The sequence below is a fragment of the Ursus maritimus genome, unplaced genomic scaffold (assembly GCF_017311325.1).
Source record: "Ursus maritimus isolate PB19 unplaced genomic scaffold, ASM1731132v1 scaffold_23, whole genome shotgun sequence".
In the NCBI taxonomy this organism is placed as follows: domain Eukaryota; kingdom Metazoa; phylum Chordata; class Mammalia; order Carnivora; family Ursidae; genus Ursus; species Ursus maritimus.
The window spans coordinates 36,045,611-36,068,833 of record NW_024424786.1 but is presented as its reverse complement, the minus strand read 5'-3'; the positions used below and the strand labels follow the sequence as shown (position 1 = coordinate 36,068,833).

General features: G+C 42.0%; 2 protein-coding genes across 11 annotated transcripts in view; one reads left to right on the top strand and one right to left on the bottom strand.

The window, feature by feature from the left end:
* Nucleotides 1-23,223, bottom strand: part of LOC103666168 (oocyte-secreted protein 2-like) — a 130,451-nt gene that overhangs the window by 74,572 nt on the left and 32,656 nt on the right. For 3 of the 10 annotated variants that reach the window (XR_005837129.1, XR_005837130.1, XR_005837131.1), the window contains exons 1-2: nucleotides 16,013-16,088; nucleotides 12,306-12,436 (exon numbers count right to left, since the gene is read on the bottom strand). The exons of 2 other annotated variants lie outside the window; for them this stretch is intronic. The gene's annotated coding sequence lies outside the window, so the exon portion shown is untranslated. Of the gene's footprint in view, nucleotides 1-12,305; nucleotides 12,437-16,012; nucleotides 16,107-18,819; nucleotides 19,010-23,223 lie in introns of those variants that run through there. 5 more of the 10 variants (XM_040639148.1, XM_040639151.1, XM_040639154.1 and 2 more) reach the window with 4 other exon arrangements.
* LOC103661308 (transcobalamin-1) lies at nucleotides 7,644-22,265 on the top strand. The gene is made up of 8 exons (XM_008689017.2): nucleotides 7,644-7,785; nucleotides 10,823-11,002; nucleotides 12,336-12,473; nucleotides 13,627-13,782; nucleotides 16,076-16,266; nucleotides 19,291-19,480; nucleotides 20,502-20,688; nucleotides 22,025-22,265. Exons 1-8 carry the CDS (start codon nucleotides 7,707-7,709, stop codon nucleotides 22,248-22,250), a joined length of 1,347 nt encoding a protein of 448 aa, XP_008687239.1. The 5' UTR covers nucleotides 7,644-7,706; the 3' UTR covers nucleotides 22,251-22,265.

Here is a 23,223-nt window from a genome sequence, read left to right as displayed (position 1 = left end):
TCTATCTCTGTCGAATAAAATAAAATCTTTAAAAAAAAAAGAAAAAAAACAAACAAACAAAAAAAACACCTAATATTTAAAAAAAAAAAAAAGTCCTAGGCTAGTCTTAGGTAGTCAAACTCTATTCCTTGAGAATTCCTTTTCTTTAAATAGGGATTATGTATTAATCAAGCTTGAGAAATGCTGCACTAGGAGTTGGATGGAGAACGGCTTGGAAGGAGGTACAAGTGGCTAAGACAAAAATCTGGAAGTTATGGTGGGGGTGCAAAACCCCTGTAATCTAGACTAGAGTACTAGCAGTAGAGGCAGAAAAAAAGCAGACTGGTTCCAGAAGGTAGAATATTTGACCCTGTGAGTGGTTAGCTCAGTGATGGAAGGAGACAGGGGTATCACGCTTGACAACCAGATTGCAGGTAGATACAGCTAAATTGATGGTTATTAGATAATAAGAGTTAACAATTGTGTGATGCCTATTATGGACTAGATACTATGCTAAGGAATCTTGTGGTAACTCCTCAAACTCTCACAAAACGTAGGGATAAGAATTATTAGCATCTACATTTAACTGATAAACGGAGATTCAGAGAGGTTAAGTGACTTGCCTAAGGTCACACAGCTCTTAATGAGCAAAGAATCACCAATGAAGAAGTAAGTTGGCAAGAGAAGAAAGAGCTTTGATTTGGGGATATGCTAGTTTGAGATTCCTATGAGACATCCAAGCAGAAATGTAGAGAAAGACTTTCCCTATAATTTGGGACTCAGAAGGGAATCCAAGATAGAAATAAAAATGTGGGAAATATTAGTATATTTGTAGACTTCAAACTGGATGTTAGAACACCTAGAGTGTGTAGCATAAGACACAATAGTTTGATACAAAGTCCTGAAGACATATAAATTCACATCCTCTATAATTCAGCCATAGAAAGTGGTTTCAGTGGTTTTTATTTCAATGAACTTTAGAGTGTCCACAGATTCAGAGCACTCACAGGTATGTGCAACCATCACTACAATCAGTTATGGCACATTTTCATCACTCCAAAAAGTTGTTTTGCCTGTTTATACAGGGTCATTTCTCTTTAATTATTGAGTTGTAAGATGTTTTTTATATATATATATGTGTATATATATATATACACATATATATATACACAAAACCTCTTACAACTCAATAATTAAAGAGAAATGACCCTGTATAAACAGGCAAAACAACTTTTTGGAGTGATGAAAATGTGCCATAACTGATTGTAGTGATGGTTGCACATACCTGTGAGTGCTCTGAATCTGTGGACACTCTAAAGTTCATTGAAATAAAAACCACTGAAACCACTTTCTATGGCTGAATTATAGAGGATGTGAATTACTTCTCACAAAAGCTGTTTCTTCAAAAGTGAAGGAAAAACTGGAAGCTATCCCTTACATCTGGAAACAGCTTGTTGGCAGTGTTGGCTGAGGAGTTCGATACAACAGTGGAGGCAGAAGACAACAGTAGAAGCTCAGAAGAGTCTGCCAGCCATTTGACTGTTCCCTGCCCATCCTCTGCTCAGCTCTGAATCAGAGGACTGATCCCTGCAAACGCCTTCCCCAGAGCCCTCTACTGTCTCCTTTGTAGGAGTAATGGAAGGGAGCTGGGTGGTAGGGATTTACAGCTGGTTCCATGGCCTGTCATGTGCCATCCAGGGGCGCCTGGGGATTTGACCCTTGGTTAACTCTCCTAACGTTAACTCAGGGAATTGTTATGAATTTAACTACAGAAGATGCAAAATAAGTGACAATCTAGAAGAAGGCTATTTACTGTTTTGTTGCTGCTGTCCCAGAGAAGGGGAGCCAGTCACAGACACCTGAGGGGCTGTGTAACTAACTAGGTAGGTATTAAAGGTGAAGAGACCCCAGCACTGATGGTTTCCTTAAGCGAGGGTTGTCCACATATGCTCAAGCCTCATGTCTCATGGCCATGCCCATCTCAAGTGCAGAATGACTGGAACATCGGAAGCTGTGCCTGGGAGTCATAACATCTCCTCTGTGTTGATACCCTGCACGCTGAGGAGTTTCATGTCCTGAAGCCTCATTATGGCTAAGTAAACTTGATCCTGGGTGAAGCCTGTTCTGCCTCATGAGTTGGGTTGTCAATTTGCATCCATCTCACTGCTGCTGGAAGACCAGAGCAGACATTGCCGAGGCACTGCCAGGAGAGTGGAGGGTGGGAGAAGAGGAGGGTCTAAGGTGTTTCTCTTCTCCTGAGACATCCCCAGTCGGTCTAAATCCGGCCACCCAGCCCTACTTTCCATGGTTCCATTGCATCCATCAGCCCCTCCAGGGCTGGGATGGTGTCTCTCTGCAGTTGCTAACTAACCTGAGTTGCCCCATTTTCTCCTATTTCCTCTTTCAGCTTGCACAAACCTCAGAAACTAAACCCCCATATTAAAGTACTCTATTGAACTACCTGGTGTCTTTTCTGCTTTCCTAACTGGACCCCGACCAACACAGTTCAAAGCAGGAACGGTCTTACAAAACAGAGCCTTAAGTTAGAATTTTGAAATTGAATGCTTATTTATTTTGGTAGGAATGCAGTTATCACCTCATTGTTAGTAGAAAATGACACAATAATAAACTGTGGCAGGGCTGCCTGGTTGGCTCAGTTGGTTATGCCATGCCTTCTGCTCAGGTCATGACCCTGGAGTCCCAGGATTGAACCGCTTTTCAGCAGGGAGTCTGCTTCTCCCTCGCCCTCTGACCCTTCTCCCCCCACCTTCCACACTTATGTTCTCTCTCTCTCAAATAAATAAATAAAATCTTTAAAAAAATAACCTGTGGCATATGGTGGCATCATACTAGTTTATCTGTCTTCTAGTGTTTCTTAGGGTGAAGGGACCACTGAAGGCAAGATTTTTGGAGATAAGTTAGCTTCTGCAGTTGGCTGTGATTGCAGTAACCATGATTAAGGAGATATGTGGTGAGATGCTGTTTCTGACATCACAGGTCAGCTTACAGGAATAAAATTATAAATTCAAGATCTTAACCTCTCTGTTCAACTTATGGGCAGAAAACCAGACAGCTTCTACACGAGACTGATAAGATGCAGTTATTTCTTATACCCACATGCCAGGGGACTTGGAGAATTAAAGCCACAATCTAATTGTACAGCTTGCAGAATGAAAGTTAAACATATAGCCCCCGAAAGTCCCCGCGGTAAAGACGTAGTCATTGACTAGAAAGAAGTGGGATTCTGAGACTCAATGTGAGTGTTTTGAATATACTTCAAAGAATCTGAGAATCTCGAATCACCCAATCACTTTGAAACTTCCTTTCTTACAGAATTAGATTTTCCCATCCGGACTGAGAAGACTAGCTTTTCTTTGCTTGGAGACCCTGTAATAATCTCATTTGACGCAGTTTTCTTGCAAGAACGTGTCTCCTTAAAGCCTGCACGTGTGATCACTCATTGCCTTGAGAACCATCACTCTTGTCAGATCCCAGTGTGACCCAAGAAGACAGAGGCAAAGTTAAACCCAAGAGAAGCGAGTTTAAACACAAAACTAATTACAAGGTCTTCCTAATTAACATTTGCAAAAACCTAAAAAACATGTGTGGAATTGGCCTAACATCTTGGCATGTTGGACCAAAGCAAAAAGAGTATAATGTTGGACGATGCCAAATGTATCAATATAGATGCAGTTACCAGAGACTATGAAATGTGTGAACTTGAGCAACAGCAAGTGGCTCCACCATTTTTCTTGGTTGGTAGTATGGAAGCTGGACTCAGTAGTGACCTACATGAGTAAGAATGTGATGACCAAAATGCACCATCAAAGGCTTATGGAGATGGCAATATTGAAGAGGATTTTATGAAGGGCAACCCATTCATGTCGACTCTTTCTTCCTCAGAGGACCGTGCAGAGAATGACGTGATGACATTAGGATATGAATTAGTGAGAGGAAATGGCTGGGAATAATGGTGAGAGATTTGGCCATTCCAATGATCTCAGTTGGTATAGTGTCATCCTAAATTATCCAGATTAGATGACAGTACTTAATCATCCAAGACAAGGTTGGAGCAATTACTGTAGTTGGCAACAGAACCAGAATAACAATAGGAATATTTTAACTCACAGAGATCTATGACATCAGCTAATGAATCAGGAAGTATCTAAGAATGAAATAGGTGATCAGCTTACTAAAGTATTACTTAAACTATATTACTGGAAAAAATTCTAAATATCGCATATCGGTATCTACTGCTGCAGAACTCACCACTCCGATACCTAGTGGTTTAACACAATCATTTTCTCATAAATTTTGGGGTCAAAAATTTGAGCTAGGTTTAGCTAGATACTCTATTAATCTTGACCAGGGTTATTCACATTATTTTATTCATCTGGTGGTTCAGCCAATGCTAAATGATCTAAAATCTCCTCACACAACATTGGGCAGTTGGCAGGCTGACAACTAGAATGTTCTCCTCTATGTTTCCAGCAGGCTAGCTCTTGTTCATACACATGGCAGGTCTCAGGACTCAAACACAGAATTCAAAGCAAAAGCAATTTTCAAACTTCCTCTTACAGCACATTTGCTAACTTCTTATTGACCCAAGTAAATGACATGACCAAGGCCAAATTCAAGTCTAATATTAAAGATATGTCCTGTAGGGAGATGGAAATTGTTTAAAACATTAGCATGTAGGTATTATTTAAACACCTGAGATTTAATGAGATTACAAAGGAGAAAGAAGAATTTTATAAATTGAACCTTAGAAGATTACAACTTCTAGAAAATTAAGGTGCATTAGGAGGAACCAGCAAGAGAACACCAAGGAGGATTCATCAGGACAGTAGAAAGAAAGAGAAAAAAACTCCATAGAAGGATGAACTTCTAGCCAAGTAACGTAAGTAAGGAGAAAACAATAATCAGTCTCAGGAGAGATAAATGAGAATTTTAAATCAACATTGAAAGCAGTGGTGTGGAAGTGACTTCTGGTCCTGAAAAGATCAGTTTTAGTGCAGGAGTCCAGTATCAGGCTTACAACTTCTACTTCCATTTTTATATATTTTAAGCCTTTGTCCCATCAAAAATAATCTCTCAGGAGACATAAATAAAACATAACTATGATACTGTACATTAGATCCCCAGAATTTATTCATCCTATAGCTCAGAGTTTGTACCCTTTGACCAACATCTCCCTGATTCCCCCAGCCCGTAGCCCCTGGCAACCACCATTCTACCGTCTGCTTCATGACTTTGACTTTTTTAAGATGATGCATATAAATGATATCATATAGTATTTGTCTGTCTTTGTCTGATTTATTTCATTTAGCATAACACCCTCGAGGTCCATCCATGCTGTTGCAAATGACAGGATTTCCTTCTTTCTCATGGCTGAATAATATTGCACTGTACATACATTCCACATTGTCCTTATCCATTCATCAGCTGACAAGCAGGCCGATTCCATGTCTCGGCTATTAGGAATAATGCTGCAGAGAACACGAGAGTGCAGCTATCTCTTTGGATATATATGCAGGATTACTGGATCATATATGGTAGTTCCACTTTTAATTTTGAGGAACCTCCATACTGTTTTCCACAATGACTATCAATTTACATTCCACCAACATTGCACAAGGGTTCCCTTTTCCCCACAGCCCTGCCAACACTTATCGCTTTAATACCAGCCATTCCAACAGGTGGGTGGTGATATCTCACTGTGGTTTTGCTATGCATTTGCCTGATGATTTGTGGTGCTGAGCACCTTTTCACGTACCTGTTGGCCACTGGTGTGTCTTCCATGGAAAAATGTCCACTTGGGTCCTTTGCCCATTTTCCGATGGGATTATTTGGGGGGTTTTTTTGTGATTAAGTTGTAGGAGTTCCTTATAGATTTTTGATATGAATGCCTTATTAAATATACGGTATCTGAGAAATATATTTTTTACATTCTACAGGTTGCCTCTTCATGCTGTTTATTGTTTCCTGGCTATGCAAAAACTTTCCAGTTTGAAGTAGGCCCACTGGCTGGTTTTTGCTTTTGTTTTTTGTGCTTTGGTGTCGGAGCCAAAACAAATCATTGCCAAGAGCTATGTCAAGGAGCTTCTTTGCTTTGCCTTTTCTGCAGGTCTGTTAGGTCTATTCGTGAGTTTTCTTTAGAGGCATCATGTTCGCCTGCTTTGTGATCTGCCTGCCTTACATTTGTGTCTGTGTGTTTCAAGGAGCAAACTCCTCTCCGTCTTTACAGCCTGTTTTTGACATGTAAAGACCTTTTCCTGTCTGGACTGATGCGATTGCCTCTGGGATCACAGTCACAGTCGTGCAAGGTTGGAACTGGGTCACCTGGCTGCTGCTGGGTGCTCAGCTGGGCCTGCAAACCACAAGCCTATCTTCAGTTGCATGATGTTCCTGGCTCCTGCTGGGTCACTGGACAGGTCTCTGCATTAGTAGGACTGTCCCTGAACCACAGCTGAGAGGGGACGGAGCCAGGTCACAGGGCCACTTCAGGATCTGTAGTAAGACCAAGGTCAGCTGGCCTGCCTCCTAGGCACTGATGGGTGTGTCTCCTCCCAGGTCCCTAGCTGGGTAAGCCTGCTCCCAGACCATGACTGATGTTGGAGCCAGGTCACAGTGCTTCAGGCTCCACAGCCCTAACCAAGGTCAGGAGTCCTATCACCAAAGGCTCAGGTGGGCATGATTCCTTCCAGGTCCCTTGGCTAATGGTGCTATTCACAGGACCAATGCAAAACAGGACTATAGCCAAGTCCACAAGGGGATGAGTCTGTTTTCTGGTCACTATCCGGGACCACGGTCAGTGAGCCTGACTCTTCAGGCTGCAACAGGGAAAAAGGCCGGGAAGAAAATTAGAGTTGGCAATTCTGTGCTTTAGCATTAGTGAATATAAGTCTTCTTTGGTGTGCCTTTTCAGTAAGCTCTCCCTGAGTGCTCCACTGAGGTTTCACAACCTCCTACTTGGAACCCACAGCTCCCACATAGAAGCTTGTGTCCATGGATGGCTGCTAAAATGACTGTTGCTGTTGGCGAATATGAGCAGGGGACCTCCTATTCTGCCATCTTCCTGAGCCATAGCAAACATTTTAAGGCCAAACTGATAGTATTCTCTGATAGTTCCTGGAAGACCTATGATAGACACTTCTCACATGGAGCTTATAGCATCTTTTCTGGCACAGCAAAAATCCATATTTGATGTATATCTCTGTGGTTTTCCTCCTGGGCTATGAAAGTCTCAGGGTACTTATCTTAGAAGAAAAATCATACATCAAAAACCACTATGCCGAAGATCCTCAGTGCCAGGCTCCCCCATCTTGCCTGGTCAATTTCAGTCTTACAACTTCTACCTCCATTTTTGCCCCATCAAAACTAATGTTTCAAAAGACTAAAATAAAACACAACCAAAGTGGAATGGAAAAGAGGGAAATTTAATTTATTCTCATTGGGCTGAAGGCAAGTAAGGAATATGAATCCAAAAATTTGGGATGGGAAACAAAGAACATTATTTCCTCTTCCTCTTTGACCGTACCTTTCAAGCCTCCTTCCTGGTTTATCACAATTTTTGGACAAATATATTTGACCACACCCCTGACGTTGCTCAATATTTGTTTAAGTGAAAGAGGCTGAGGCAAGCTAAAGGAGGAGCTCTCATTACCCTCTGCCATCACCCAATAAATAGCCAGACAAGCCCTCACCATTCCAGAACACTTGGAGAGATGAGACAATCCCACCAGCTGCCCCTAATGGGGCTCCTATTATTTTCTCTTATTCCAAGGCAACAATGTGAGATCTGTGGTGAGTATGCATTGAGCTAAAATTACTCCTAGTGTGATAGTCTTCTAAAGTCTACTGGCAGGGGACTGGTGTAAAGTGACCTGAGAAAAGACCCTATTCCAGTTCTATATGTGATTGGATTCTACAAGTAATGTAAAACGTGACAAGACATGGTGAGGAAAGTTCCATAATGTATGTTGTTTTAAGACGGGTCATAGATTTAATGCTAACTTGCCTAACTCTTCTTCCTATATTCAGATTGTCTCCACCATAACAACCCTATCAAACAACTGTCTATTCTTCTTCATTTTCAATGATAGAATATTCAGGATCCCAGGAATTTTTCAAGATCATAGAAAGCTTTCTTTTGAATTTGAGATGCAATCTATTTTTTTGAAGTTCAACCCATGGGTTTTGGGTTAACCCCTTATAACGAGACAGATAAAAAATAATGTTAATAATCTCTTTCAGGGACACCTAGGTGGCTAGTTGATTAAGTGTCTGCCTTTGGTTCAGGTCTTGATCCTGGGGTCCTGGGATTGAGCCCCCTCATTGGGCTCCCTGCTCATCAGGGGGGTCTGCTTCTCTTTCTCCCTCTGCCCCTCCCCCTGCTCAGGCTCTCTCTCTCTCTCTCTGACAAATAAATAAATTAAATCTTTAAAAATAATAATAATAATCCCTTTTAAACAATGAAGACCTCTCTTGTCACTATTGGGTTTAGATGTTTTAAGCTATACATCTCCCTCCCTCCAACTCTTCACCACAGGACATGGGTACAAGCCCATCATCTCTCCTCTGGGTATAGGATCCCAAGATTGTGTGATTCTATTAAAAAGTACTAAGTAGGAGAAAGAAAATCTGGTTCAGGTGTAGTCTGACCCCCTACTAGCTGAATGATCCAATTTTTCTGAAAATTTTTTTAGCTTCATCCATAAATTAAGGATAATTGGGGAAACGTGTTGAAGCAAGTGCTGTCATGAAGCCTGATGTAGCTTCTAGGTGCATGATTTCTCTTCTTTACATCTTTAACCTGGAATTGAACTTAAACCCAGTCCAAAGATGACTCGTGTTGCCATTGGTGGCTACATGCTCCTGGTATTCTGTAGCCTACAAGAGGAGGTCAACACCACAGAAAGTCTTGTGTTCACACAAGCTAAAGCACAAACTCTGCCAACTCTAATTTTTCTTCCTGGCCTGTCATTTCTTTTGTTGTATCCTAAGAATAGGGGGTCTCTGAGGAGGCTTTGAAATTCAATTCATTGTACAAAATAATTAACTTCATCTTTAGTGATCAAGGAAAATGATGAGTGGTTGACCAGGAACTGAAAAGTCTGTTTCAGTACCAGAAAATCTGCTCAAGTGGATGCTTCCAAAAAATCTCAGCCATGACTCATCAATGGTCCAAGTATTCTTGTAACAAACCAGGACTTTTCTACAACCACTGGTTCAGATCTCCTTGACTCTCTTTTAAAGAGAAGAATGATGGAGGGGCGCCTGATTGGCTTAGTCAGTAGAGCATGCAACTCTTGATCTTGGGGTCATAATTGTGAGCCCCGCATTGGGGGTAGAGAACTCACATTCCTCAGTTCTCTAAATATAGTGACAGAAACTCCAGTTGAGCTAAAAGTGATAATATGTATGGTATTTTACAGTTTATTAAGTGATTTCTTGTTCAATATCTATAAAATAGAGGTTAATATCCACAATTTGAAAATGAGGAAACTGAAGGTCAGGTGGGTTATGGGTTACCTAAGTTGCCCATAGTCATAAGTTAAGGACCAGAGAATCCAGCCAAGTTCTGGCTGAACAAAGTATCCCACTAACTCAAGAGATAATCTGGAGATGGGTAGGATTTTTCTTGGGAGTGTGAACAAAGTACATTTTCTAAAATTTTAATTCATTTATTTTAGAGAGAGAGTCCATGAGGGGGAGGGGCAGAGTGAGAAGGGGAGAGAGAATCACAAGATGACTCAACGCTGAGCACAGAGCCTGACCCGGGGCTCGATCCTACCAACGTAAGATCATGACCTGAGCTGAAATCAAGAGCCAGCCACTTAACCAATTGAGCCACCCAGGCGCCCCTGAACAAAGTACACCTAAAAAAATTTTTTTAAAATTTTATTTTATTTATTTGAGAGAGTGAGAGAGAGAGAGAGAGAGAGTGCATGCACAAGCTGAGGGAGAGGCAGAGAGAGAGAGAGAAGCAAGCTCCCCACTGAGCAGGGAGCCCAATGCAGGGCTCAATCCCAAGACCCTGGGATCATGACCTGAGCCAAGGCAGATGTTCAACCGACTGAGCCACCCAGGCACCCCACATCTAAAATTATTTTAAATGGTAACTAACTCATCTAATTTTCCTCTAGTTCTTGGGATCTCTGGACTCTTTTTACTTCCACAGTAGAATGTGACTCCCCCCTAACCTTCCCCTGAGATTTGGGCATGTTGTAAGCTGACTAGAGGGTTTTCTGAAGGGTGCATGCTGCCGAATAATGATCTTGATGCCAGGCCAGTTGGGCAACCAGACAATTCAGCTCTGGGGGGGGTCAATCTCCACCATAACATAGAAGTGTTTTCTTCTTTCCCTCAGTATTAATAACCTGATTGAGTTCGAAGAAAATGGAGAAGGGAAGAAACTCAATCCAGCAAGTAGAAAGGACTACAGATTGGGAGTCAGAAGACATGTATTCAAGTCTCCATTAAGCTTTCAATTACGGAGGTTTCTTTAAGGACATGATGGCCAGGCCTGATCCTCAAAATCAGAATGATACTAGATCTCCCGGGCAGGACTGATACTCTGCCAGTACACAATAGTAAGATTGAAACAACTGTTAGTACATGGAAACACTTCCATGCTGGTTGGTAAAGGAGTAATACCTGATGTAGCAGAGATTCCAGACCCACCTTCGTACTGTTCCAGCAACATAGCCAGTGACCACTGGATCGCTCTATCTGTGCCATATCGTTACTAAACGTTTTAAGACAAACCCTGTTCCTAGGGTTCCTGTTCCTTAATACATTCTTAGTGTGTATTTCTTATTTCCTCCTTCCTCTACCACAGAGGTAAGCAAAGAAAACTATACTGCTCTAAACCCTCTGATAAGCACAATGATCAATTCAAAATATAACAAAGGAATCCAAGCCGCCAATGTACTGCTGTCCCTCAGACTTGGTGGGTTCCTGAGCCAAAGCCAAGATCAACAGCTGACTGAAAAAGTCCTTCTCGCTACAAGAAGTACAGGTGAGTACCTATATTCTCTGGAAGATTTAGGAAAAGACTTACCTATCCATAAAGATTATCTCCAGCAACAGAACTTGGACAAAATTCTGTGTCCAAAGTCTCCCTGCTACATCTATCCTAGCTGTATAAAACTTGAGGGGACAGAAAGGTACCTCACATCACCAATCCTCTGCCATTTATTCTACAGCTAGGCCTTACTTCTTTGAGTCCTGAAAAACATTTTCCTTCAAAAGGACACAAGGAAAAGCAAAAGAAATTAAAGACCCTTATCCACGAATACTGCTCTGTAAGCTAGCTGAGTTCACAACCAGACAGGGATATGGCCCACAAGTGAGAAAGCAGACAGTAGCAATGTAAACACAAGGAAACAGAGATGAGGACTGGGTTTTTTTGTTTTTGTTTTTTATTTTGATTTGCTTTGTTTAGAGAGAGGGAGGGAGGTACAGAGGGAGAGGGAAAGACAGAATCTTAAGCAGGTTCCACCCTCAGCACTCAGTGCAGAGCCCAATACAGGGCTCAATCTCACAACCGTGAGACCACGACCTGAGCCAAAATCAAGAGTCAGACACTTAGCCAAAATCAAGAGTCAGTCAACTGAGCCACCCAGGCACCCCAGATGAGGACTGGGGTTGAATGCAGGCTAGATGCTGAGTCCTTCATGTCAATACAGGGCTTAGATTTCTTTTTTTTTTTTTTAAGATTTTATTTATTTATTTGACAGAGATAGAGACAGCCAGCGAGAGAGGGAACACAAGCAGGGGGAGTGGGAGAGGAAGAAGCAGGCTCCTAGCAGAGGAGCCTGATGTGGGGCTCGATCCCAGAACACAGGGATCACGCCCTGAGCCAAAGGCAGACGCTTAATGACTGCGCCACCCAGGCGCCCCGGGGCTTAGATTTCTAATTGAGATGGGGGGAAATGAAGAAACCCCTACCTACCTCACAATATTATTCTAAGAATTACAAGAAGCCTGGGAACTTTGATACTCTATAAGGCAAAACACCCAAGTCAATTATTACTATTTTGGTAAGATGGCATCCACAATGAGAGTAAATCCCAAGGTTTTATTACCTTTTTCTTCTTTTAAAAATTTTATAAGGATTGCATGTTTCCTTAAACCTCCCATGATTTCACAGGGAAGACTAAGATCTAGCTTGCATTTATACAGCACGGCTAGAAAAGTCTCCGCTTTGGGGATAAAGAAGAGGACAGTAAAATACTGGTATAGACTGGGGAAAAAAAGAAAGAACTGACAGGCAATGTAAGTCACAAGACAGGAGACCAAAAAAAATCACAAGCATGTACCTTGTTAAACTTGAATACTTTTCTTTTCAGAGCCCTCGTTAACCTCGGGACAGCTTGCCTTGGCTATCCTGGCTTTGGGAGCATGTAAAGGGCCTGATGGAATTCCCAAAACTTCTGAACTGGTCATAGATCTAGAAAATAAATTCCAAGCAGAAATTAAAAATATGGGTAAGAATCAAAATTTCAGAGACCCTGGACAACCTTGTCTTCTCCTCCACTGGTTCAGAACTGAACAAGTTTCCCTTCAGTCTCCATCTCTAAAATATAAGTAACATACCTACAGCACAACGTTGCTGTGAGATTAAATGAATCAATACCTACAAAGCTCTTACCACAGTACCAGGCACACAGCAAACACCGAATATATAGCAGACGCCATCAGTGTCCCAACAAAACCATCATCGTGAAGAGATGTCTGCACTCCTGTGTTCATCGCAGTATTATTCACAATAGCCAATGGACGGAAGCAACTAAGTGTCCATCCACAGGCGAACGGGCCAAGAAAATGTGGTGTGTACCTACACTGGAATATTCTTCAGCCTTGAAAAAGAAGGAAATGTGGTCATTTGTAACAACATGGATGGACCTGAAAGGCGTCGTGCTAAGGGAGATAAATCAGACCGAGAAAGAGAAATCGCATGGTATCACTCACATGTGGAGTCTCACACACACACACAAACTCATAGAACACAGCTCTCTTGTTCTCTAGAAGCTTGGCTTTTAGACAAATAATGAAATACACCAGAAATAGCTGAGCAACACAAGACACTATGTCAGAAGTTCCATGGCATATGATACTAGTAGAAGGGCTAAAGATGGCCCAAAGTACTTTATCACTGGGACAAATAGGCTGACCATGATGGTTGTTACTGAAGTGCATTGTTTTTATTTCAACACCCACCCAGTACTATTATTCGTTAAGTTGCTCTGATCCCATCTCATTTTGAGATGGCCTCCACTTCTTCTACTTCTACTTATAGTTTGAACACATTTGCATTGAAAGTGCAAGAGGCTTAGCTGCAGGAAATCTGTGTTCTGGTCCTAGTTCTGTAACCACCTGAGTATCAGGATGGTATTTTAATCTCTTTAGTGCTGAGTCTCCACAGTTAAGAAATGAAAGGAGTTGAGTTGAATTTGGTGGTTCTTAACAGCCTTTCCATTTCTCAGGCTTGCTGATTCTATGGGCGATCTTCCCCCCTCTATTATTCACCTCTCCTTAAATGTAAAGAAATTCTAATAAATAGATTTATTAGGAATAGATTGAAAATTTATTACTCCAGTATTATTTCCATGAGTAAGGTATTTCTTTCCTCTCCGACAGAAGAACATGATGGTAATCCACTGACTAACTACTACCAGCTCAGCCTGGATGTTTTGGCCTTGTGTCTATTCAGCGGGAAATACTCAATTCCTGAAGTTGCTGAAATCTTCAAACCTGGAAATAAAAATTACTATTTCCATGAACAGTTCTCAGTAGGTGAGTCATTAAACCCAATTCCCTTGGCATAGAGGACATAGTCACTGGTAAGTCTTTTCCTTTGAGTTTTTCTGCCAGTAAGTACTTGGACTTTTTTTTATCCTCTTCACCCTAGTGATCAGGGAAGAGAATTTTCTTTTTGAGAAGAATGGATATTGGGGGGCATTTAAGCATCTTTCTAGATGTGCAATATAGTAGAAAGATCCAGTTCCTACGCTACCCCGTCTTTGAATGACATAACCAATGGATGTGAACTCTGACCTTAATTTTCCCCTCTGTAAAATAAAGCTATATTGCGAGAATCTTCATACAAGACGTTTTAGAAAGTATAAGTATTAGATAAAAGAGAACAGTGGAATTCATTTATCTTAACTTTGCCTGTTTCTCTAATTTATTGGGACCATTTGGATGTGTGGGCTTACTTGGACAACATCACCTCTCCAGGGATAAGGTCCAATATTTTGATCAATAAAGTCTGTATCCCCAACAGAGAAGAACCAGAAATTTTCCCCTGGGTCAACTTACACATCCAAAAAGATTCCCCATGTAAACAGCTAGTATTGCTGCTCAGCCCCAGTGGATCCAGATACACAAGCTCATCTTTCTCCAAAGAACACAAAGACAATCACTGCTCGGTATCTCGAGATAATAAGGAGAATGTGAGATTTTTCATACTCTCTTTCTGAGGCAGAGGGAATGTACAGGGGGAACTAAATAACAAGCCAGAAGAAGACTTTTTCCTCCCTTCGTGCAAACTCTTGTCTCATCCTACTCTTAAGAAGCTTTACTGGAAAACAATTCTCTGAAGTGCTATTTTCTTTTTTTTTTTTTTTTTTTTAAAGATTTTATTTATTTATTCAGCAGAGATAGAGACAGCCAGCGAGAGAGGGAACACAAGCAGGGGGAGTGGGAGAGGAAGAAGCAGGCTCATAGCGGAGGAGCCTGATGTGGGGCTCGATCCCACAACGCCGGGATCACGCCCTGAGCTGAAGGCAGACGCTTAACCGCTGTGCCACCCAGGCGCCCCTGAAGTGCTATTTTCTAATCAGCCTAATGGAAACATTGAAACATTGCAAAGACATATCTTGTTTGGGGTATCATCATGAATTCTCTCAATTCCTTTGCCAATATGGCTGATAGGTGAAAAAAATGAGAACAACCAAGATATAGAAGCGAGAGACTGTTCACGTGTATGAACCTGCAAATCCATATGTGTTTCTATGACCAACGGGTGAGTTACTGAGTACAAGGTACAGGGTTACTCAAAATCTGGAAATATCTGAGTGTATTTATCTTAATTTTGGCTGTTTCTCTAATTTATTGGGACCATTCGGATGTGTGGGCTTACGTGGACAACACAACCTCTGCATGGACAAGGCCCAATATTTTGAACAATGAGGTCTGTATATCCACCAGAGAAGGACTAGAAATTTTCTCCTAGGTCAGCTTACACATCCAAAAAGATTCCCCCTGTAGACAGCTAGTATTGTTGCTCAGCCCCAGTGGATCCAGATACACAAGCTCATCTTTCTCCAAGAAGCCCAAAGAAAATCACCACTCTGTATCTCTGGATAGTAAGAAGATTGTGAGATTTCTTTCAATGGGAGATGGAAGGTACCACACCTAAAGAATCCAGGCAGGAACTTTACATCAAAAACTAGGGATGTACTGTATGGTGACTAACATAATATAATAAAAAAATATTATTATAAAAAAATGACACTGAAAGGAAAAAAAAAAAGGATCCAGGCAGGACCAAGTAACAAGCCAGAAAAAAGATCTTATCCTCCCTTCTTCCAAACTCTTGCCTCATCCTCCCCCTTAAGAAGCTTTCTTGGAAAACAATTCTCTGAAGTGCTATTTTCTAATCAGCCTAATGGAAACATTGAAACATTGCAAAGACATATCTTGTTTGGGGTATCATCATGAATTCTCTCAATTCCTTTGCCAATATGGCTGATAGGTGAAAAAAATGAGAACAACCAAGATATAGAAGCGAGAGACTGTTCACGTGTATGAACCTGCAAATCCATATGTGTTTCTATGACCAACGGGTGAGTTACTGAGTACAAGGTACAGGGTTACTCAAAATCTGGAAATATCTGAGTGGTGAGTGCTGGAGGGATGATTGCTATGTCTTCAAATCCTTCTCTCCATCATCAACCAGCATGACCAATCTTCCCAGTTTGTCTAGATCTCTCCCTCTTTTAGCAATGGAAATTGTACATACCAGGAGACCCTCAGTCCAAGGAATGGTCAGACACCCTATCACCACTGTTTTGTTTCCTGGCAGATACTGGTGCGATGGCTGTCCTGGCTCTGACCTGTGTGAAGGAGAAAATAACAAGAAGGCAGAACCAAACAGATAGCAAATATGCAGACAACATTGTTAATCATACGAGGTCACTGGTAAATGAGATTCTGTCTCAAAAAACAGAAAATGGTCTCCTCGGAAACATATATAGTACAGGAGAAGCTATGCAGGTAAGTTACTGGGTAAAACAGAAGACAGAGAAGGGAGTCATGAAGGAAAGAAATATCTGTAGCCTTTCTTCTCGGACCTCTAAGATATGACCCATTCTGTTTCCTATACTAACTGATTTTACGTGATTCTTGCCCCTGATGGAAATGTATTCTCTCCACCTTAGATCCTTATCTTTCCATGTCCAATGCGACCATGAAGCTTTTCTTGACTACAACTTTTTTGTCATTCTAGAGTCTACTCCAACCTACTATGTTGTTCTATCAAATGCAATTTCACCCTTTGCCATATACCAGCGTTTGGTGCCTACCTCCCAGATTAGATTATTGTTGTCCAAGTCATAAGAGGCAGTGCCAGTAATACCAGCTAGTCTTTATTGCCATGCTCATTGATGCACACAACAACTCAATGAGGAAAATATTATCACCTCCATTTCTCAGAAGAAGTGCATGAGTCACGGAGTATCAGTACCTTGCCTAACATTACAAAGCCAAAGAGTAATTCAGACGTGGATGGAACCTGAATAGTTGGTTGCAAAACTCACACTCAGCACCTACTCTGTCCTGTATATGTTCCTTGAAGTTTGGGGCTTCATTGCTGCACTCACTCACTGATTTACTCAACCTTAACAGGTACATACAAGAAGAGATGAAGGAAGATTTACAGAAAAAATGTCACTGGGTCTTTGGTATGAGTAGGGGTCTGCCAGGCCACCCCAGGATAGGAGGGCTTTCCAAGGGAGAGAGGACAGCAAGGACAAAGACCAGAGGAACGAAAGAACGTAACGTATCTTAGGAAGATCAAGGTGTTCGACGTGGCCAGGGCAGGGTCCTTGGGCAAAACTACAAGGAGCAGCTGGGGGTGTAACAGGTGTCCAGTCACACAGGTTATTTTGACTGTTGGTGCTGGTGTGGCTGTTGTGTGCCTTGCTGAGTTTGGACTTGATAAAACAGTGCTTGCCCGTTCCGGCTGCACATCTGAACCACCTGCAGGAGCTGCTGGAAAACACTCATGTTTAGGCTCCACACCAGCCAGTTAATACAGAAACTTAGAGGGGGAGCATGGGCCTTGGGCGGGTTTAAAACCCTACAGGTGATGTTCATTCACAGCAGGCTTGAGAGCTGCTTGCCTACAAGACAGTTTTTAAGAGGAAATATGATCCTTTCTTTTAATATCCCACAAATGCTTGTTGACTTCTTGGTTAACTTAAAGGGTCTTCGGGAGAAAATGAAAAGAGAAACTGTCCTTCCCTGAGAAACTACAGAGTGATGTCTGCAGAACCAACCCATTTTGGTCCCCGTCTTACTCACTCTGATACCTTCCTGACTTTTCCTACCCCCTCATGCTGTCCCCTCGATCCAGTTTACATCTGCTGCTTAGATAGTTCCTATTCAAGAAGCTATTGGATTCCCCATTGTTAAGGAAATCACGGCAGGCACCTCACCCTGAGGCTCAGGGGTCCACCGATGCGGCCCCCACCTCACTCTCCAGCCTGTTCTTCCACAATCACCCTGAGTCTCCCCTGTACACCAGTCCTGCCAGGCCAGGAGGAATCCCCTGGGGATCTTGCTAAGATGCAGACAGTGTCATCACAGACAGGCCATGCCCTGGCCGCAACTACTCTAGCGTCCTTGCTCATGCGGTCCCCTGGCTGCAGTGCTCCTCTGCTGTCTCCTAATGAAATGCTGTCATACTAGGAGCAGCTGGGGGTGTAACAGGTGTCCAGTCACACAGGTTATTTTGACTGTTGGTGCTGGTGTGGCTGTTGTGTGCCTTGCTGAGTTTGGACTTGATAAAACAGTGCTTGCCCGTTCCGGCTGCACATCTGAACCACCTGCAGGAGCTGCTGGAAAACACTCATGTTTAGGCTCCACACCAGCCAGTTAATACAGAAACTTAGAGGGGGAGCATGGGCCTTGGGCGGGTTTAAAACCCTACAGGTGATGTTCATTCACAGCAGGCTTGAGAGCTGCTTGCCTACAAGACAGTTTTTAAGAGGAAATATGATCCTTTCTTTTAATATCCCACAAATGCTTGTTGACTTCTTGGTTAACTTAAAGGGTCTTCGGGAGAAAATGAAAAGAGAAACTGTCCTTCCCTGAGAAACTACAGAGTGATGTCTGCAGAACCAACCCATTTTGGTCCCCGTCTTACTCACTCTGATACCTTCCTGACTTTTCCTACCCCCTCATGCTGTCCCCTCGATCCAGTTTACATCTGCTGCTTAGATAGTTCCTATTCAAGAAGCTATTGGATTCCCCATTGTTAAGGAAATCACGTCAGGCACCTCACCCTGAGGCTCAGGGGTCCACCGATGCGGCCCCCACCTCACTCTCCAGCCTGTTCTTCCACAATCACCCTGAGTCTCCCCTGTACACCAGTCCTGCCAGGCCAGGAGGAATCCCCTGGGGATCTTGCTAAGATGCAGACAGTGTCATCACAGACAGGCCATGCCCTGGCCGCAACTACTCTAGCGTCCTTGCTCATGCGGTCCCCTGGCTGCAGTGCTCCTCTGCTGTCTCCTAATGAAATGCTGTCATACTGTCAAGGCCTACCTCAAGTACTGCCTTCTCCACCAAGCCTTTCTTCAGGGTCACCAAATGTTTATGTGCTCTTCCTCTTCTGGAACGCCATGGCACTAGCTGCTTCTCTTAAGGCATTCACCTTAGGGGCTCCTTTATGATTGTCTGTTAACAGCATTTATCAAGGGTCTCCTATGTGACAGGTACTGTTCCAGTGTCAAGGCTACACGAGTGGATATGAATACAAGAGTGAATATTTCTCTCTCATTAGAGAAAGTCTGTTCTCATTGATGCCATTACTGGTTGTGTTATTAAGCAATTTCCCACCTCCCCCCAAACTAGTTTATAAATTTCTTGGTGACAGGAAGGTATCCTAGTTGTCCAAGGTGCTTCCCCTGTATGTCTAGCAAATATTTACTGAATTCGTTAGATATAGGCTTTCCCCTTATTTGATGTTTCTCTCATTCATTCTCATTCCCTCTCATTCTTTCTCTCACACGTTAGGCTCTCTTTGTTTCACCAACCTATTACAATGAAAATCAATGGGACTGCCAAAAAACACGGGATAGAGTGCTCGCAGAAATTTCTCAAGGAGCATTCCGTATGCCAACTGCTGCAGCTCAAATCTTACCGGCTCTGATGGGAAAGACCTACCTGGATGTTAACAAAGACTCTTCTTGTGTCTATGGCTCAGGTACTAAAGAGCATAATACCCAAAGCAATGTGAGACTAAGGTGTCCTAAGGGACCGGAAGTGACCAGATAAACCACTAAAGCATAATGGTTCCCAGATAGAACTCAGTCCTCCATGTGTCACCAGTGATTATAACCACCTGAGGATTTGTTCTTAACAGGGTAGTAGATGTTGTTCTTGGTTCAAACACTGATCAACAAGGTAGATTTGATTCAATGGTGTCCATCTCCATAGGGATGTTTTCTGATGGCCAGTTAGATGTTCTGAGCATCATTCCCATTCTAAACTATTATGGTGTCCCTGACTCTCTGTTATGCACAATGAGTGAGCCCTCAGGGAGCTCAGAGGAATATGGGAGGAATATGGCAGTATTACAAGAAAATTAGAGCACGAATCGTATATTCAAACAACTGATTTTTCAAGAAGGGATGAAAGACTTGACTTTTATCTCTGATCATTCCTGGTTCAGCCACTTATAGGTAGGTTTAGGGACCTCAGACAAAATGTTTAATATCAAACTCTAGTTTACTAGTACAAAAAATGCAAATGATAATAGTATCTAATGTTGGTTTTTGTAAGGCCTGAATAAGATAAGCCAAGTAAAATGATCAGTACAGTGCATGGCATTTAATGTCTTTTCAATAAATGTTAAGAAATAAAAAGGCACCCAAGAAAAAAGGGAAGCATTATTGTATGCTGTACCAAAGCAAAACAAAAACAAGAACGAAACGACAGCAACAAAACTGCGAAAACTCAGGAGCCTCTGTGAGAAAAGGAGACAGCGCAACTGAAGTGCTGAAACAGCTGGGAGTGGAGCCGAATCACATTTACAAGCTGGTGCCTATCTGGTTGAGTCACACAAGAGATCTGCCCCTTGGCTGATGATTCTTGCTCCTTGTAGCAAATCCTTCTCTTGGTAAAGGAAAGTAGGGATGGGCGAGGGGCTGGATGGGTAGGTAAACTCGAACATCATTTTTATTATTCTGAATAGTAATTCTTCTCTGCTTTTTTGTCTTTGCCAGATTCCTTCAACATCTCCACTCAGGAGCCTGTATCAGTGACACCCGCTGTCTCACCCTCTGAAATCGAAGTATATTACTCTGTGGTAATCAATAACCAAATAGATAACACCACAGTCTCTGTGCCAAATGGTTCTGTCTTCCTAGATGTGATGGAACAAGCTGAGAAAGAAAATGCAACTCGATTTAGGTATGTCTGTACGGAACCTAAGGTGAAGCTATTTAGTGATTTTGAAAGACTCAGTAAGAATACATATGCACCTGAACAACGTACATTTGAAACACGTCTTCATCAGTACTTTGCTGGCCATCTACATCTCATGGCAGGGGTTAAAAAAAAAGGTGAGACTTGTCATCTTCTAGCACACAGTAGGTACTAAATTAATGTTCATTTAATGGGTAAATAAGTCCCAGGGATCTCTCTTCTGTCAACAAAATTCCTTCAACAAATAGAACCTCTTAGGTCAGTCATTTGGTGTTCAGAACACTGGGTCATTATTTTTGAATCACTGACCCCTTTAAAAATCAGATGAGTGTTCAGTGGAACACTACATACAACAAGAACTTATGATGTACTATATATGCTGGCTAACTGAACATAATAAAAAATTAATTAAAAAACAAAATAAATAAGTAAAAAATAAATAAAAATCAGATGAGTGCAGTGGCTGCTGATCCCAGACAGGTGAACATACACACGAAACTCGTCCTTAAATCAGAGGTTTCACAAATGCCCTGAGTCTCTCCATGCTCCCCTCTTTCAGATTCATGGACCCCTAGATTAAGGTTCCCTGGCCTAAGAAGGTCAAATATTAAAATTAAGATATTAACTTTGCCTCTGAAAGGTATGTTTCATTTGACTCCCTAAATCTAATCAGCATTTACTTTTCTAGTAACAAGAGGTAAGATGCCATAGAGAAAATTATATATATATCATATATATGTACTGAGTAATGGAAATATGATATATATGTAATGTAAATATTATAAAGGTTGCTTTCAAGGGCTCCCAGGAAGGCAGAGAAATGTGACCAGGGAATGTGAAACAGACATTGGCCATGTCACTTTTTAATAAACACAATATGAAATATTAAATTGCTCTTTCCTGTTCTTCTTTCCTAAGAGAAAACCTACTTATTTATGATGACCTAGGATGTGAGGTTAACATTTTCTTCTGCTACTTTAGTATCTTCAACAGTTACTATCTTGGGGTAGAATGTTAGCAGTTGTTGACTACAGAGGGTCTACCAGGAAGGGAGGCTGGGGCAGAAACAGGCATCACTCCTCTAATTTAGCATAGATTGTGGAGTGCCTGCAGCAGAATCACCTGGAGTGTTAACGACACATGCAGATTCCTAGTCCCCACCTCACCTACAGAATCAAAGTATCTGAGGATAGGGCCAGGAAATCGGTTTTTCTCGATAACGGCTTCAAATGACGCTTAGGTATGTTGAAGTTTGAGAAATGCCCATTAAGGTTACCCTTGAAAATTCTAAATTCCTGAAACCCATTTATTGTCCCCACAGTTTCACAGCAGAGGAGAGCTCATGGGGCCCCTACATCACCAGCGTTCAGGGCATAAAGGCCAACACCAATGACAGGACCTACTGGGAGCTCCTGAGCAATGGCAAACCCCTGAGCCAAGGTAAGAGAGAGAGTGCCAAAAAGCCCCACAGAGTGACAATGCCCCAAACACCCAGATGTGAGTGTGTGAGCTTTCGTGGGGAATGTGCCAAGGCGTTGGGAAATTGAGATCCATTATTTGGTGATTTGGTGATGAAATCATTTGATCCAATGGATGCCTGTGTGGTTCAGTCAGTTAAGCATCCAACTCTTGGTTTCAGCTCAGGCCATGATCTCAGGGTTGTGAGATCAAGCCCTGAGTAGGGCTCCACACTCAGTGGGGAGTCTGCCTGAGATTCTCTCCCCATCCCTCTGCCCCTCCCCCTGCTTGTGCTCTCTTTTTCTCTAAAATAAATAAATCAAAAAAAAAAAAAAAAAACAATGGGTAATGGTTATTAAGGAGGACACGTGATGTGATGAGCACTGGGTGTTATATGCAACTAACAAATCATTGAACACTACATCACAAACCAATGATGTACTATATGTTGGCTAACTGAACTTTAAATAAATAAATTAATTAATTAATTAATTAATTAATTAAATAAAATCATTGATCCACTTCTCATTCTTCCTTTTCAGGAGTTGGTAGTTACGTTGTCCATCAGAAAGATCATTTGGAGGTTCGCTGGAGCACATACTAATAAATTCAGACCTTCCTTAGCTGGATCGAATTCTTTTGCAGTAGACTTGCAGGCAGACATTGGCCTCATGCCTTCCTTTTCACTCATCTCAATTTCAATAGGAGGGTCAAAAACCTCCCCTTCTTTCTTTGTGTGTTCAATAAAAGATCAACAGCAATATAAAAAGAGCATTTTCTAATCATTTCATTTTAAAGTGGGATTACTGATAGAGGGAAGACCACCACGGTAAGAGGAAAGAGAAAAGAGATTAGACCACATGTCTACACTGAGTTCTACTCAAGGTTCCACTGCTAACTGTGTTGGGGACCATGGGCAGTGGGTGGGAATCCAGATAAGGTTCTAGATCTAATGTTGAAGCACAAACCAATGAGATCATGTAGAAAATCTGTAGGGAGACAGCTCTCCGAGGCCCAGTTGTAACGGACAAACTGAGAGGACATATGGACCCCAGAAAGGCA

Bases quoted from the DNA above. Each gene is read 5' to 3' on its own strand.
- LOC103661308 (XM_008689017.2), top strand. From the start codon at position 7,707: ATGAGACAATCCCACCAGCTGCCCCTAATGGGGCTCCTATTATTTTCT. The intron at 7,786-10,822 runs GTGAGTATGCAT...CCTCTACCACAG, and splicing joins GCAACAATGTGAGATCTGTG to AGGTAAGCAAAGAAAACTAT. The intron at 19,481-20,501 runs GTACTAAAGAGC...TGTCTTTGCCAG, and splicing joins TTCTTGTGTCTATGGCTCAG to ATTCCTTCAACATCTCCACT.